General features: G+C 43.3%; 1 protein-coding gene across 1 annotated transcript in view; it reads left to right on the top strand.

Moving 5' to 3' along the window:
* The window catches only part of LOC121290675 (ATP-binding cassette sub-family G member 1), a 67,620-nt gene extending 65,953 nt beyond the window's left edge, over positions 1–1,667 (top strand). Inside the window, exon 15 of the mRNA XM_041211433.1 lies at positions 1,034–1,667. Coding sequence (XP_041067367.1) covers positions 1,034–1,262 — 229 coding nt within the window. The 3' untranslated portion in view covers positions 1,263–1,667. The remainder of the gene's footprint in view (positions 1–1,033) is intronic.
* Positions 1,668–18,561: the final 16,894 nt, after the last annotated feature.

Here is an 18,561-nt window from a genome sequence, read left to right as displayed (position 1 = left end):
AAAAGTCCTAATAATGAAACAATAAGATGAGCCCCAGTGCTGAGACTGTCGAATAGAGGAGCCCTGAGGCAGGACTGTCACTATAAGATGGGCTTGAATATTGAGAATGCTCTATAGATGAGATGCTGAAAGTGAGATATTGTCTGTAAGTGCCTGATTAGTAAGGCAACTCTAGGGACAGGTAGAGTTTGAGATAACCAAATGCTCCACTGGATACAATAGTTCCTGTGTGGGTTGAGGATGACAGGCTAAGCTTGAACAAGGGTCATATGAAGATACATAAATATTCTGCAGTTTCACTCAATTACCCTTGTGATCAGGAGAGTTTGACTTGGTTACTCAAGGACACTGGGAGTTCAAATTGGTGGGATAGATTCCATTATAGCCACGTCATGACAGAGTGTCATCCGTAGCTCAGTGATAGCATACTTGCCTCTGAATCACATCAGAGACAAGAGCACATAATCTAAGCTGATGATCCAGTACCCTACTGGGCTGCACTATCAGCTGGTGTCTCTTGGGTGAGATGTTAAGCCAAGCTCATCAGGCAGCTCACCACCACCTTCTCAAGGGCAACTAGGGCTGGGCAATAAATGCTGGCCCAGCCAGCGAAGCCCACACCCTGTGAATGAATAAAAAAAAATCTGCCCTCTTAGGTGGATGTAAAAAATCCCATGCATGACTTCAAAGAGCAGGGGCATCCTCCCTGGTGTCCTGGTTAATACCTATCCCTCATTAAATATTACTAGAACAGATTATATGGCTGTTATCACATTGCTACTTGTAGAAACTAGCTGTGTGCAAATTGGTTGCCATGCTTCCTGCATTACAGCAGTGACTTCTCATTGACGGTGAAGTGCCTTGGGACACCATGAGGCTGTGGAAAATCTTATGTAAGCCAGATTCTTCATGCTCTGTAGAAGGAGTGGACTTAATGGGCTGAATGACCATTTCCCTTCCCTGTTGCTTTTGCTAAGTTCTTATAGTGCCTTTGTTCACTTAGACACTGATAGGACCATTGTCTTTCCCACAGATATGGCTTTGAAGGGGTCATCCTGTCCATCTATGGTCTTGACCGTGAAGATCTCCACTGCGAGAAAGATGAAACATGCCACTTCCAGAAGTCACAGGCCATTTTGAAAGAGCTCGACGTAGAACACGGCAAACTCTACCTGGACTTCATCGTCCTCGGGATCTTCTTTGTCTCCCTGCGCCTCATAGCCTATTTTGTATTAAGGTATAAGATCCGGGCTGAGAGGTAAACCAGGCTGATGTCATTGGACACGGATATTGAGCAGTTCAGGTTGTCTCACTGCAGTAACACTTGCACCTCAGGGAAACTCCACCGTAGAATTAAAATGGCTAAACCCCCTCTGGTACTGAGCATTCGACAGATCCCGGTTTTGGGTCTGGTTACCTGATCATTTCCGCAGTCAAATAACAGAAAAAAGAATCCACTCTGATGGCCAAAGTCCTGCTTTCAACTGTTTGATTTTGACATTGTGCCAAATGTTCTCGGCACACGGCATGCTCTGGCAGTTGGCCCTTCAGTCACATGAGGGCAGCACAGCCTCATGAGAGCACCCAACAGTATTAGTATACATTTCTGGAGGTCGAGAGCAAAATTGTCTATCTTTTGTTGTTTTGTCAGGGTAAAATTTGAGTTCGGGAGAAGAGCTGCTGGCCAGCTTCGCTTCAGGGGTAGTGGGGTGGGAGTGTGGGTGTGGAAATCAGAAGTTATCACCTCATTTAGTAACAGCAGCAGGTTAACACTGACCAGTGCAACTGCGCACCACTCTCAACTGGGAGTTGGGTCTCTTTGCAGCTTCTGCCATCCAGTGTGCTTTCTCCGCCACCACTGTTTTGGACTTGGCAATCCCTAGTGAGCCTACTTAGAATTTGTTTGGAACAAGCACAGAGATTCAACTCACTCCAGGAGAGGAAAGGTTTAGTCCCAAGTTGGGAATTCTTTGTCTAAATTTCCCAATGTGTAGACAGAGGATTTGAAATCAGTAGAGTGCTAAACCGGACAGGCGACCCAATCAGTCCAGTTTCCCACTGTGTTAAAATTACCTGCTGGGTTCAACTTCTCCCAAGGGAGGTGTGTGGCGAAGTGTACATTAGTTTCTGTATCTATTTAATCTTCACCTTAATACCTTCTATATTCAAAAGAGTTACATGAGACTGCACATTAGAAAACGCTATAGATTCTTCATGGTCTCTAGAAGGGTTGAGTGACCTTTGCTCTTTCCATTTGTCTTTGAGCTTAATCGATCGGGTTTCTGCTGAGCGGGTTAGACACTTGCATTAATTTTTCAGTTCTACAAGTTGGTGATGTGATGGGAAGGCAGGGTCCTGTGTTTTCTGTTCTTCACTCCACCTTTCTCTTTTGTTAATTGGACTGGACAGGTCTACCTCGAACTTGGGGCCTGAAAGAGTTTCATGCGGGGGAAGGGTGTATTATGGCTCTGCAAATACACTCAAATTCAAACAAACTTTTGTTCAGCCCACAAGGCAATCTCCTAATGGGTAAAGTAGTCCTACATAGATAAACAGTGGGAAACTTGGAAAGATTCTGAGTTTTGTAAGTGACGTAGTTTTACCTGGTCAAACTCTAGAGACACTACCCTGTGCACATTTGGGTGCCCTTAAGCCAACCTGTACCAATACTCCCTAGACTTGGGTAAGTGAAGATCACCTGAGGAGGTCAATTCTTGGCCAGTAAGGAGTGAGGAACATGGGGGCAAGTGGGAGAGGGAAAGATTTTTCAATTGAAATGTGAAAGCCTATAATTTAGCTGCCTTCACCAGACCCTGACTTCTTAACATCCCATAATAGGCGCAATCTCCATTTTGAACCACTGGCTGATCACTTAACAGCAACTGAGCTGTTGAGTTTATTTTAAATTCCATGAACCCGCACCTGAAAGAATTGATACTTTAAGAATTTCAATAGCATTTGGCCAAACTGAGTAGTGGCCATTTTAACTTTGTGTAAAATGGGTCCAGATCGTATTGGCTGCCTGTCAGACAGACCACACACCATCCTTATCCCCTCTGATTTCCCTTTCTGTCAAAGTCAGCCCTTCAGCAGTTCCTGCAGTGGAGGATGTCCTGCTGAATGATTCCAATCTCTGCTAGCACCATCAAGTACTAGACTAAAGCTGCAATCTGTTTCTCAACACTGAATTCCTTCTGTTTAAAACGTGGTTTTTGAAAATGAACATTTTTTAATCGCACAGCAGTGACAATTCTCTGACTGGAAGAAAGCATTTTGAAATTGGACAAGGTTCCTAGATTCCACACTGTGCTTATTTGTCTTAGAAGAAAGGGTATTATGAGCTACAGAACCAAGGATGGATTTAGCAGATCAGCAATAGTGTCACTGAATGATGAAACAGGGCTTGAGGAGCTGAATGACCTACTCTTGTAGAATGAATGTAACTTAGGGGAAATGAGAGTCCCCAGGCCTTGGCTCTTGACCTTAGGTAGCTTTGAGAGAGAACGTGCCTTCCATAATATGAAGGCATTTAGAGATTGTATTAGTGTACATTGGGTTAACAGAGAGGAATTTTGGACAAGCACATTCACACAATAAAGTTGCTACCATTTTTTCTAGTCTTAAGTCAGGCACAGGGAAACCATGGATTTCTCAAGAGTTTGGTGTAGAGAATCTAAAAGACCAGTTTTTCTGTGTGACAGGCTGACTAAAAAAGTATTGTCTGCATGGAGGTGTCCTCCGAATCCGTCAGGTGGAGTAACTCAGGGCATCTGTCACAATATAGTGGCTGCTATGTTGTCTACACAACACTTCAAAATTAGAGCCTCTCTGTGCTGAAGTAGGCAATTATTTTGGGTTCAGTACAATGCTTATGGATTGCCAGTGCGAAAGGGGAGAGTCAGGAAAGGTGTTACCTCTTGTTAGGTCGTGAGGAGCTGTGTGCAAGAGTGGCATCGTGTATTGCCTCTTGAGTGCTGGGGTCCCAGATTCTATAACGGCCCCAATTAGCTGGAAAGAAAATTGCCTCCCTCTCTTAGGGCCCTGAGTCAAATGTGTCTAACCTAGAGTAAATCTTCAGCACAAGTCTGAGGAACTAAATCAACTGTTTCACTCAGGGAGACGGTAATAAAAATAAGAATGGTATGTCTGAACAGAAAACAGAAAATGTTGGAAATGCACATTGGCATTTGAAAAGAAAAAGAGGAACATTAATGTTTTGGTTATAATGTCATTGTATTCAGTGATAACTCCTCACGGTTCTGAGTCAGAATGTTATACTGCTTTTGTAAATCCATTACCAATTCAGTGCCCCATTTGAAACAGGCACCATAACAAAAACAAACAAAATTTTAAAGAAAACTTAATGCCTTAAATTAAAATAATATTTCCAGGTCGAAGATCCGTTCCAGCCTCTCTGGTGCCCACTGGTCCCAGAAGAACTCAGAATCACAGAATCTTAACAGCACAGGAGGAGGCCATTCGGCCCATCATGTTTGCACCGGCTCTCCAAATGAGCATTATGACATAGTGCCATTGCCCTGCCTTTTCCCCGTACTCCTGCACATAGTTTCTGTTCAAATAATCATCTAACATTCTCTTGAATGCCTCAGTTGAACCTGCCTCCACCACACTTCCAGGCAATGCATCCCAGATCCGAACGACTCGCTGTGTGAAAAAGTTTTTTCTCACACCACACTTGCTTCTTTTGCAAATCACTTTAAATCTGTGCTCTCTTGTTCTTGATCCTTTTACGAGCGGAACGAGCTTCTCCCTACCTATTCGGTCCAGCCCCCTCATAATTTTGAACATCTGTATCACATCTCCTCTCAACCTTCTACTCTCCTAGGAGAACAGTCCCAGCCTCTCCAATCCATCCTCATAGTTTCTCATCCCTGTAACCATTCTTGTAAACCACTTCTGCACTCTCTCCAATGTGTTCACATCCTTCCTATAATATGGTGCCCAGAACTGTACACAATATTCCAGCTGAGGTCTAACGAATGTCTTATATAAGTTCTTGTACTCTATGCCCCTATTAAAAAAGCCCAGGATACTATATGCGTTATTAACTGCTTTTTCCACCTGCCATTCCACCTTCAATGATCTATGCACATATACACCCAAGTCTTTCTGCTCCTACACCCGCTTCAAAATTTCACCCCTTTTATATTGTCTGTCCATGTTCTTCCTACCAAAACGCATCACCTCACACTTTTCTGCATTGAGCTTCATCTGCCACCTATTGGCCCACTCAACCAACTTGTCTATGTCCTCTTGAAGTTCCACACCATCCTCCTCGCAGTTCACAACACTCCCAAGCTTTGTATCTTCCGCAAACTTTGAAAATGTCCCCCGCATACCAAGATCTAGATCATTAATATATATATAATAATAATACACCTCAAGCGGACACCACGTGTTCCTTTTCCAGGGACACCTGGATGTGGATGTAACCACTGAAGAGAGGCAGGGAGTCAGGCTGAACAACCCTTTCAGCCTCTTGATGTCTGGGTCTGTTGATGGTCACCTGGGTCAGGCCTAGGAGCAATCCCATGAAGAGGTCTCCTGACCTGCCCTGCTCCCTCAACACTGGGTGGCCAAAGATCTGAAGCATGGGAATAAATAGTGCAACCAGAAATTGAGGAGCAGCGCCTTGTCAGAAGGTTATGGGTTCCAACAAGAGAGAGTCTAACCATCAGCCCTTCACATTCAATGGCATTACTATCACTGAATCCATTATTATCAACATCCTGGGGGTTACCATTGACCAGAAACTGAACTGGACTAGCCATATAAATACTGTGGCTACAAGAACAGGTCAGAGGCTAAGAATCCTGTACAAAAACAGAATTACCTGGAAAAAATCAGCAGGTCTGGCAGCATCGGCGGAGAAGAAAAGAGTTGACGTTTCGAGTCCTCGTGACCCTTCAACAGATCTGTTCTTTTGAAGGGTCATGAGGACTCGAAACGTCAACTCTTCTCCGCTGATGCTGCCAGACCTGCTGAGTTTTTCCAGGTAATTCTGTTTTTGTTTTGGATTTCCAGCATCCAGCTAAGAACCCTGTGTTGAGTAACTCACTTCTTGACTCCCCAAAGCCTGTCTGCCATCGACAAGGCACAAGTCAGGAGTGTGATGGAATACTCCCCACTTGCCTGGATGAGTGCAGCTCCCATAACACTCAAGAAGCTTGACAGCATCCAGGACAAAGCAGCCTGCTTAATTGGCACCCCATCCATAAACATTCACTCCCTCTACCACCGACGCACAGTAGCAGCAGTGTGTACCAACTAGGGATTAGCAATAAATGCTGACCCAGCCAGCGAAGCCCATACCTGTAAATGAATTTTAAAAGACCTGTTCCACGTTGTGATCCTGTAACCTAGGCTGATACGTCAGTGTAATACTCAGGGAATGCTGCACTGCTGGAGGTGTTATCCTTTGGATTTAGTATAAAGCTGGTGCTTGTCCAGGTGAATGTTGAAGATCCTCTGGAACTTCTTGAAGAACAGGGGAGATTTTCCCAGTGTCCCGACCAAACGTTTCTCCCTTAACCAAATTAAAGAACTGCTCATTTGTCTGGTAGATGTTGCTTTATGCAAAATGGCTGCTTACAACATGGTCCAGAATATTTAATTGTCTGCAGACATCCTGAGAACACAAAAGCTGCTGTATAAAGGTAATTTTTTTATTTGCCCCTTTGAGGAAGAGAATGTGAATTTCCAGCATTTCCTGTTTTTTTTTTTACTCAGAGGGGCCGTGGGACCAGCTGGTATAGAAAATAGAAGGCACCGTTCTCAGTTTAGCATTAGGGATTATTGCAGAGTTAATCACTCCACATTTATCTCAGCCCTAGAGGTGATTGAGGCTAACATTGGGTGCCAATAGCACCAACACTAACCTTCACTTTTAAGGCCGCCACCAGAGGAGAAGTGAGATTAACTTTTGGATCGTTGTAAAGAACCAGCATAACCACGCAGAGCTGAATGACTTCCTTTTGTGGTGGAAACTTCTGTGGTTCTTATATTATTATTTTATTATTTAATTATGTAAAACTTGCAGCACAGAAAACCAGCATTTAGCCCAACTGGTCTGTAGTTTGTTCCTTTAAATTAAGCTTTTTCTTGAGAGTTTATATAGCTTTAATGCCAGTGGAATTAAGCAACCCTGTTTTATAACCACTATGTGCTTAAATCCCATATTACAATGGTATTTAACCTCCACATGAGCTCGCCCCACCTTACTCTACCTCACCTAACCCTTTTAGCACACCCTTTTGTTTCCTTCCCCCCTTCTCTAACTCCCCCTTAACAACTAAACAGCGGAAGCGGTACTTTGAAAACATAAGGGATCAAATGGGCGAGCACGGGGTGCTGAGAAAGGGCCGGTTACACTTTCAAGGTAAAGTTATAGTCAGCATTTAACATTGGGAAGAGCCATAGTGCATACGCCAAATACAGAACAACCCTCCTCCTGTTTGACTGTAGGCCAATCTGCCATCACTGCTCATGTGTCTGAGAATGAGTGAAAATGGCTAAAAGTGAGCAAGCAAAAATCAATGCAAGTAAAACATTTATGTAAGGTGAAATGTACTTTGTATTTTTCATGACTTGTGTGACATTGCGGAAATATTCTTTGTCTTGCCCCTCCCCTTTGAAGAGGGGCACTATTACATGACTGTAAATATTTTAGGCACTTAGAATGCAATATATGTTACTTGAACCTCTTTGCACGTTACAATGCAGGCGTGTCATTGTAGACAGAGCATTGTCTTGTCAGAGGCTTGCTGCCTTGTCTCATGATAAAGCTGTACCTGCTTAGGTTGATTGTATTATGAGACAAAGTTGAGAGGGGAAGTGGAAGTCCAGCAGAAGTCATACTGGTGCAGTCACTCAGTACCTAACAGGAATATTGTAAATGTGGACAATTTTATAATTATAGATAAAAATGCCTGTATCATTTTGCAGTTCCCTATTCTGGAAGAAAGAAAGCCAACAGAAATTCTATAAATTATTTGGACAGACTCCACTAAGTCAAATCAAATAATATAAATTTTGATGTAATGAATGTGGACATGTCACTAGCTGCCCACCAATCTGCTACTGATGGCAGGCTGAAACCTTTGTGAAAAGTACTGTCATGTCCATGTGGAGATGTGGTGTCCTCTCATAGACCCCCCAGAAGCAAAGGATTTAACCAAGGAAAGGTTGCAATGACAGGTTTTTATGGTCAATTGGTAGTAAAGAACTTGAGTATTACTGAAAAAAAGAGAGATGTTGTTAAAGTCCTTCATCTTGCACTCATCAGGACAGATGCAAGAATGCCAGATTTCAAAGGGAGCTACAATTCATACTGAGAATCAGCACTTGCTTGCAAAACTCAGAACATAAATGTTTAATACTGGATATGATTCTGTGATTGGACAGCAGTTGCTGAACAACCCTGAGTGTGCTGAATATTGCTAACAGCCAATTTAAGATTATTAGCCTGGCTGGCAATGTGGCTCACTTACACCTGCTAGAAATTACATATATTTATATGCAGCCATCTGAAGGAATGTGTCTAGGCATTATGCCTTTATTTGAATCAAACAAAAGCATGAGGCACAATCGATAGCAAAACCTCAATCAATCAACTTGTCAACTAATCAGCATTCTTTTCTCATGCAGTATAAATCACTGCTTCCTTTGAAATTGGGTATTCTTGCTTCTGCCCTGAAGAGTGTAAGCTTTTTTTCAATGGTACTCAAGTTTTCATACTACACGATGGTCACTTGTCCAGTAAAAACACCCAGCCCCTCCTCTTCAATGTCACAATGTGCAGTAATATCTTTGGACCATTGTCCCATAGACATCAATTGGTGGCCAGTTAGAGTCAAAGCCCGGCAAGTAGTGAGCACAAGCTTCAACAGGACAGTGCTCTTAGAATTAAAAGCACGCCACAAATGTCTCCTGGACCCACATCCTCAGGGGATTATCTCACAGTTTAAGATTCTATCATTTATGAAATCTCCCTTGGGCAAAGTCGAAATGGTTACTGCCTTTGTTAGAAATTACTATCAAAAAGTGTTTGCTATTTCCTTCCGTAAACTCTGAATATGGTTAAACTTAGAAGAATCTTGAGCCCGCTTTGTCACAAAGCACGAGTGACATAATGATGTGCTGGAAAACAAATACAAAACAGAAAATGATTTGCCGTCATTTTCGCATGAACTTTGTTCCGCCTTCAATGTGCTGAGGTTGCAACTTACACACGAACCCAGAGTTTAGTTTTTTTAATGCATGTGACATAACGTCACAAAGAAATAAATATATTATTTTGTGAGTTAAAGAAAGAAAACAACAGAGAGCTGATGTTGCCAACTCTTCCTGAACATATTCCTGGAGGTTTGATCACGTGACCTGCATCCAGCCACCCCTCCCCCAAGACTGCTGCCATCAATTGACCGCCTAAAATACCCATCTTTACAGCTTACCACATCCCCACAGCAATTGGATGGCAAACAGATTCTCCATTATTGATGAAAAACAGAGACATGTCCAAGGCTTTGTCTTGCACTCATCAGGACACTTTGCAAGAATACCAATATAAGGGGAAAACAGCAATTTATACTGTATAAGAAGGGAGTGCTGACTGGTTGGCAAGTGGACTCTGACTGGGAAAGGAGAATGCACCTGTGATGGTGATTGACAGTTAACTGCCAAACATTATTTGAAATTGAAGGCAGCTTGAAAAGTAAAATTCTCCATTACCCAATTGGATGATACTTGACTACTTTATCGATCAGTAAAGAGTCCTGTATATTTTTATGACTAATAAATCAAAATACGAAAAAGAGAACACTTTTTTAAAACCCCTGATGACTTTTCTCCAAGGTTGTTCGCAGCAGTGCGAACCTGAAGATCAATCATCAATTCCTGTAGGTTTCTGGAGTGTTGGCAACCTAGAGATCGAGGTACAAGCGTTCAAAGTCATCTTTGGGCTTAGTGCCGTTTGGTCAATTTAGGTCACAAATGTTGTCACGGCAACAGCATAAGTTAATGAAAGGCAGTATTTCTTCTCCAAGTCTTCACTTGTATTTGCCAAAAAAAAAAAGTCCTCACAGGACCTGCTGATGTCACTCAGAAAACTTGATGGGATGTTGAAATATGACTTGAGTCGAGGGCCACTTGGGCAGTAATTGCGAGCCATGAGCTTGCTTCTTTCAAAGCGATTATTCACCCAGGGTCTTTGGAATGTTCCAGCCATTTAGATATCACATCCGTTAACTTTAAAGTTTGTATTGTTTTGCCAAACAGCTAGAACAGACCTGGTGACCAAACTGTCTCGACTTTTAGACACCCATGTGAACAATTTTAGAACAAAACATGTTTTGATGCTTTTTGAGATGTCTAGTGTATCTCAGTACTCAATTTATATGCTCTGGTTAGGGTGGGGGGAATGGATACATGTGCTGATGTTGGGCAGTTACATCACTTCTGTTTGCTTCAAATGGGAATGATTAAATAAAACTCAATATTTTTAAGAAACTTGTCTCTTTTATTTAACAAAAAAAAACATTTTTCTTTACAGCACTGGCTTTCTGCTCGCTGCATGCTCTGTCAGAACTCAAGACCATATGCATGAATATGCAATTTAACAGTGGCAACATCAGACTTGCGAATGCAACATTTCTCTTTTTTCAGTTGCTTCCAGGGTGGGGTGTATAACCAGCGTTTAATGTTAATTTCAGAGTATCTGAGCACTTTTAATTATCTTCATCTCTTCATCTCTCCATTGGGAATCATCACTGTGCAGCCTGAGCGTGTGCTAATGTATAGAGGCTTGCAGCATTAGCCAGTATCATTTAGTCAGAGAAACTGCTGGAGTATTTTTCTTCAATCTTTCGAGCGTTTCCTGCTCAGTTACTTCGAAGAGCAGCTTTTCTTCAAAGGTTTTTGTGGCGATTTTTTTTCTTAATTAAAAGAGGCTTGTTTATTAGGGATGGGCGGCAAATGCTGACCTTGCCAGCAATGCCCACATCCCATGAAAGCGTAAAGAAAAAAAAAAAAGAGGAATCTTATGTTCCAAGGTCAGATGCCCGCCCAACCCCCAATGCGCATAGAATTTCGCAAAATGGCGTCAGGCGTGCGGCCCGATGATGTCATCGCACACGTGTGCAATACTGAGGTTGGCGGGCGTGCGAGGGAGTCGGAGCTGCCCCCGCCGACAACTAAAAGGCCAATTTAGGCCATTAAAAAGCCTCTTGACCGAGATTTTATATATTGCCCGCGTGATTTTGCTTTTGTCCCACAGGCAGGAGGGCAGCACATTTTTTTTAATCAAATTGTCATCCAGGGGCTGGATAAGAGGCATCCAGAGCACAAGCACTTTCATTTCATTTGTGATGTTGCTGCTGTCACATCTCTGAGTTTTTGCCAGGATTTCTTTCAATTGCGCAGGCTTTCCAAGCTGCTTTGTCTACAGATCTGTGCCAACGCTCTAACAAAATAGGTCAGCCTGCACAAACCATGGGGGACAATTTTGTTTACGGAAGAGATTGGCCTTGAAAGTCCATGGTCATTTGGCATATTGCCACTGTAATTATAGGGGGAGAGGGGTTGAGCTAAGGGTAGGGGCTGAGCTGAGGGAAGGGGCTCTCTGAACGTCAGACTCCCCATGACTCAGGCCTTCATTATGACCCAGCGTACAGAAACTGCAGGTTTGGCATTGGAGGTGTCTCAACTGACCCAGCAGTAGATGTGGAATATGACCGGGTCCCTGCATAATTAAAAATAGTATTTTAAAATGGGTTCCCCATCTAAAGGGAACAACCACACTTTGTTTGCAGCCCCCAGCACCCCATCCCTCACTTTGCCCACCATCACGCCCATTAGCTTCAGAGCTATGCCACCTCAACCGGACAGCCCAGAGCTGCTGCAGTAGCAGGTAGACCAGATGCACCCTTGATGGCATGGGCATCTGCCACATTAGAGCATTCTGCTCTTTGGATTTCAGTAGCATATGGGTTCAACTCCCACTCCAGAGAGTTGAGCACGTGAGCTTACAGTCCCAGCGCAGTGCTAAGAGAGTGCTGCACGGCCTGTGGTGTCAGCGTTCAGATGAGATGTTAATCTGAGACCACATCTACCCTCTCAGATGGATGTAAAAGATCCAACGTTGCTGTCTATGGGAGCTTGCTGTGCGCAAATTGGCTGGCCGGCATATTCTCCACATTATAACAGTGACCACACTTTAAAAGCGGTGAGGCACCCTGGGGTGTCCTGAAGACATGAAAGCTGCTGAAGAAATGCTTATTCATTATTTTTTCTTTCTTCACTGATTTAAGTAGATGAAGGGAACCCGTCCGTAACTCTTGCGCCCCTCCCCACACCCACAGCTTCTTCACTGCTGCCGCAGAGAAGCTGGGCACAGCCTATAGATTTTCAAAGCATGTTTCAGAGCTACTACATACAAATACATTGAGTCGGTGAAGGTTTTAGTCAGGATCAGTTCGAGGCCGAAAAGCTGCAGTATTAATGCTAAATTCATTCCCGTGTTGTAGGGCCTACCTGTTTTTCTACTGGAAGTTTAATTGAGCTTACCAAAGTCACGGGGGATATCATTGGGCCTGGCGCCTGACTCGTTCCCACCCCCACCCGCACTGTCAGGCCAACCTGAAGTCGCGTTTCACGCTGGGCCGGCCTTAATTGGCCACCCAGCGTGAAACTGCGTTGAGCACGCGACCTCATCTGGGAGTGGATTCTACACCCGTCCCCGGGCCCATGAATTTCACACACACACATCAAGCATGAAATTCAGGCCTGGAAGACTGGGATCGCTCTCCTTAGAGAAGTTTAAGGGGAGGCTTAATAGAAGTGTTCAACAAGTGTTTTGATAAAGTATGTGAAACTGCTTGTACTGGCAGGAGGGTCGGTAACCAAGGGACACAGGTTTAAGATAATTAGCGAAACAAAAATCCAGGGGCTGATGGGAATTATTTTTACCCAGTGAGTTGTTATGTTCTTGAATGCGTTGCTTGGAAGTGTGGTGGAAGCTGATTCAGTAGTCATTTTGTAGAGGGAAGTGATGCAATTAAAAAATTAAAAAATGATGCAGAGGGAAGAGCATGTGAGAGGGATTAATTTCAAAGAGTCAATACAGGCATGATGGGCTGAATGTCATTTTTTTCATTCATGGGATGTGAGTATCAGTGGTAAGGACACATTTTGTCTCATTGCGCATGAGAAGGTAGAGGTGAGCCACTTTCTTGAGCCACTGCAGTGCATCTGATGAAAGTATGCCCACAGTGAGGTGAGGTGAGAGTGACTGTCCTTGACGTCAAGGCAGCATTGGACTGAGTGTGGCATCAAGAAGTCCTAGAAAAACCGGACAATGGGAATCAGGAGGAGAACTCTCCTCTGGTTGGAGTCATACCTAGCACAAAGGAAGATGGTTGTACTTGTTGGAGGTCAATCATCTCAGCTCCAGACATCACTGTAGGAGTTCCTCAGGGTACTGTCTTAGGCCCAGCTATCTTCAGCTGCTTCATCAATGACCCTCCTTCCATCATAAGTCAGAAGTGGGGATCTTCGCTAATGATTGCACAATGTTCAGCAGCATTCACGACGGCTCAGATACTGAAGCAATACATGTCCAAAAGCAGCAAGACCTGGACAATATCCAGGCTTGGGCTGACAAGTAAGATTCGCACCACACAAGTGTCAGGCATTGACCATCTCCAGCAAGCAAGAAGCAAACCATCGCCCCTTCACATTCAATGGCATTACTTTTGCTAACTGCCCCACTATCAACAACCTGGAGGTTACCATTGACCAGAAATGAACTGGAATAGCCATATAAATACTGTGGCCACAAGAGCAGGTTAGAGGCTAAGAATCCTACGGTGAATAACCCACCTCCTCTCCCCAAAGCCTGTCTACCATCTACAAGGCAGAAGTCAGGAGTGTAATCCACTTGCCTGGATGAGTCCAGCTCCCATAACACTCAAGAAGTTTGACACCACCCAGGGCAGAGCAGCCCACTTGATTGGCACCCCATCCACAAACATTCACTCTCTCTACTACCGACGCACAGTGCCAGCACTGTTTTCCATCTACAAAATGCACTCAGAAACTCACCAAGGCTCCTTAGGCAACACCTTCCAAATCCACAACCACTACCATCTAGAAGGACAAGGGCAGCAGATGCATGGGAACACCACCACCTGGAAATTCACCTCCAAGTTACTCACCATACGGACTTGGAAATATATCACTGTTCCTTCACTGTCGCTGGGTCAAAATCCTGGAAATCATTCCTAACAGCACTGTGGGTGTACCTAGACCACATGGACTGCAGTGATTTAAGAAGGCAACTCACCACAAACTTCAAGAGGGCAATTAGGGATGGGAAATACATGCTGGCCTAGCCAGCAATGCCCAAATCCCATGAATGAATAAAAAAAAAGTTTTTAGGGAGGGAGTTCCAGGATTTCGACCCAGGAACTGTGAAGGAATAAATGGTGGGCTTATGAGCATGTTGAGTGACTTGAAGGGCAACTTGCAGGTGGTGGTGTTCCTGTGCATATGCTGCCCTTGTCCATCTAGGTGGTAGAGGTTGCGGGTTTAGAAGATGCTCTCAAAGGAGCCTTTGTGAGTTGTTGCACCATCTTCCATAAGGTACAAACTGCAGCTATTGTGCATCAGTGTTGGAGGGAGTGAATGTTGAAGCTGATGGATGGGTTGCTAAGCAGATGGATTGCTTTGTTTTGGATGATGTTGAGCTTCTTGAGTGTTGTTGGTGTCGCACTCATCCAGGCAAGTGGAGAGCATTCCACTACATTCCTGAGTTTTGCCTTTGAGATGGTGGACAGGTTCTGGGGAGTCAAGAGGTGAGTCACTCACCACAGAACTCCCAGCCTTTAACTTACTCTTGTTGCAGCATCCAAATAGCTAGTCCAGTTAAATTTCTGGTGAATGGTAAGTACCCAACCTAGTTCCTGATGTTGATGATGAGGGATTTAGTGATGATAATATTATTGAATGCCAAGAGGAAATGGTTAGATTATCTCTTGTTAGAGCCTGGCACTTGTGTAGCGTGAATGTCCTTTGTCTGCTCTGCATGATGTGTGTACATATGTGTGCGTTTGCGTGTATATGAGAGAGTGGGAGAGAGAGAGAAAAAAATGACTACTGATTATACATCTGTTGTAGTTTTTGTTTTATGGGCGTATTAAGCTGAGAGAAAGGCAGTGGATCTTTCCTCATCCTAATTTGTTTCTTTTTCTCCTAATGCAAAGTATTTCATACCATTATTCTGCGCAATTAAATATTATGCTGAATCATAGTTTGCTTATTCCTGGTCTCCTCAGAATTAAATTAATTTTTCTTCTAGGTGTTTTATCTAATTTAAATTTGAATTTGAACCTCTGAAAGTGCTTCATTGGTGTAAATTAGAAACCTTTGAGGCCCCGTCACTAACCCAGATCACTTCTGTCATCACTACCTCAACTCTCCAATAAGTGCCCACTGCTTCCTAACCTTCAGCCACATTCTTATCCGTTCCCCAGCTTTACCTTGAATGCAGCTAACCTAAGATTTAGTAGCAGAACTTCATTCAAAGTAAGTAAAGTTATAAATGATACAAGGAGCGCAGAATATTGAATCTATATGCTATGTATGAATTAATAATAAACTAATATCACATCAGAGTCAGAAGAATTGTGAAGATTGCCAGTTGTACACAGGGCGAGCTTTAATTGTAATTCATCAGGAACCCTTGAAACAGCAGGCAAGCAACATGATACTGTTTAATTCTGGGAAGATGTGAAACTCGCACTGCAATCTAGACCTGCTGTGATCCTTAATTTGCATTGACAGAAAAGCAACCACATTTCAGGAACATATATTTTTTAATGAGGCAAAATAAATGCATGGCCTTTGCATAACCAACAGCATTAGGCATGATAAATCATGGAATGTTCTACTTTATATGGATTTAGTGGTATTCCATGCTATGCATTTTGGCTTTGAAATTCGTTTAACTAGGCCTCTTCTCCAGGTGAAAAATGGATACTGAATAATTCAACATGGCAGACAGCCTGTTCAGGCTCAGTCTGAAGCACTGGAGTGTCTCGTGCCGCACTGGTTTGGGATCACTGTAGTAGTCAGAAGCTGGATTAGGCCTGTGACACATACAAATCTGGGACCTAACGTCTGTTGCAGGCCCCTGTCTGAAATTGGTGTGCAGCGGACTGCAGCGTGCACCATAAAGTTTTGTCAGGCACACAGCTGCTAAACCAGGGGTCCTTAAAAGGGCAGACAGAAACTGGTTGGTGTTGGAATAGTCTGAGCACAGAGGATAAATAGACCTGGAGCCTGTTCAAAATTGGGCCTTAGGCCTCATTTAGATAGGAGCTGCGGATGCTTGCTATCCCGACCCCATGTCATCTTTATCACACTGATAGCTAATGCCACCTTTGTGACATTGTCCCCACCCCTACTTCAGCCCATATTCGGCTGAACCCCTCATCTGCCCAGCTGTCAGCTCCATTCTCAACTATTCCAGTGCTTAAAAGCAAAATACGGCAGGCGTTAGAAATTGGAAATAAGGACAAAAAATGTTGCAAGTACACAGGAAGCTTGGCAGCATCTGAGGAAAGATAAACAGAGTTAACGATTCAGGTCAATAGACCTTTCATCAGAATTGGTGATGAAAGGTCACAGACCTGAAAAGTTAACTGGCTGACTGTACAATGAGAGGGCTGGAGGGGTCTCCATTTAATGTCTCACCTGAAAGGAAGGACCTCTGACAGTGTAGCATTCCCACAGTCATGTTCTGCTGTGCCTGTCTAGATCATGTACTCAAGTCTCAACAGTGAGACTTGAATCCATGACCTTGCAATTCAGAGGCATATGAGCTACCATTGAACCAATGCTGATATCTACACCTAAGAGCGACTCGTATTGTAATTTTGATTATATAGTTCAGCATCCTATTTATTGTTCTGGTTGCTTCTCTATACTGATTGGATGCATTGAGATCCCAATCTACTAAAACCTTAATCTACTAGACCTCCTTTTATTTTGACGCCGTTCAATTGCTTAAGGTACTCTGAGTTAGAGGAAGGAAAGTCTTCCAGAGCTTCACCTTGACTATGACACAAACTCTTGGGAGGTGTGCACATAAGCTGATTCTGCGGTAAAGATAGGAGTGGGCTCTGCTGCGGTATCCTTCAGAGCAAGATGAATTTTTTTCCTGACTTACCATGGCTTACACTCATCATCAAGGCCCATTGAAGTTCTGGGGAAGTTGCCAAAAAAGAAACCATACCATAAACCAAATTAATATTCTCAGACAGGAAAGGAATTGTAGAGAAAATAATGTCAGAAGAGAGGAGAACACTCTCTCAAATACCTACAGGCCAATATCACAGAGTTGATGCTAGGAGACTGGTGATAGTTTGCTTGCTTGCTCTCTACCTGTCAGAAGCAGTTGGAAGACCAACAGAGAAATAATAAAATACCTTGAAATGAAATAAATCAAAGTGGAGTTATCTTAAATGTGCATATATGAAGCTGAGTGTTGCCATGACAACTCTCCAACATCCATTTAGATTACAATCGAATGGCTTAAGAGAGCTTTTAAAGCATTTTTCTAGGAAAGATCATTTAAACAGAAATACAGTGCACAGCTCATTCCCAAGGGTGAAGGTTTTCACACGAAGTCAACTGCACCTGATGGAAGAGCATAGACTGACTCAGAGAACATGATTATCAGCTAGTGCATCATTGTAAGTGGGGCACTCTATTAAATAAATGGTGGAAATAAGCCAAGGTCCTTGGATCCCAAGCACTTGTTTTCATTTAGGCAGGCTTTCCAACAACAAAAAAATCATACATGCACCATACAATGATCAATGTTGGCTTTGTCCCATCTTGATTTTAAGCAATGGAAAATTAAACCCATTTGTTACTTTCTAAAGGAGATTTTACAGTAGTGGTTCAGGGTACTCTTAGTCATAACTGCACTTCAATTTCAGAAGTATCAGTTGACCTTTAGTTTGTTGATTTTATTTCTGATCTAGTTACCATTGGGTGAATTGTGCAAAAATGATTCTGTTCTCCATCTCCAGGTTCAGTTCTAGCCATTCTAATAAATGCCATGATAAAGCGTGGAGAGGAACTGCAGTTATCTCAGATACTATGAAGAGAGATATTTATATAATTATCTTCTGGCCACCTCTCCCAGAAACATAGAAAATAGAAGCAGGAGTTGGTCATTCAAGCCTGCTCCGCCATTCAATATGATCGTGGCTGATCCTCTACTTCAACGCCATGCTCCAGCTCCCTCCCCATACCCCTTGACTTCATTAGAGTCTAAAAATCTATCTATTTCCTTCTTAAATATATTCAGTGACTTGGCCTCTGCAGCCCTCTGTGGTAGAGAGTTCCACAGGTTCAGCACTCTCTGAGTGAGGACATTTCTCCCCATCCCAGCTGTAAATGGCCCACCTCATATCTTGAGATTGTGACCTCTTGTTCTAGACCCCCAGCCAGAGGAAACATTATCTCTGAATCCAG

Source organism: Carcharodon carcharias, chromosome 18, assembly GCF_017639515.1.
Source record: "Carcharodon carcharias isolate sCarCar2 chromosome 18, sCarCar2.pri, whole genome shotgun sequence".
Lineage (NCBI taxonomy): Eukaryota > Metazoa > Chordata > Chondrichthyes > Lamniformes > Lamnidae > Carcharodon > Carcharodon carcharias.
The sequence above is the reverse complement of the archived record's forward strand: the minus strand, read 5'-3'. Positions and strand labels throughout refer to the sequence as shown.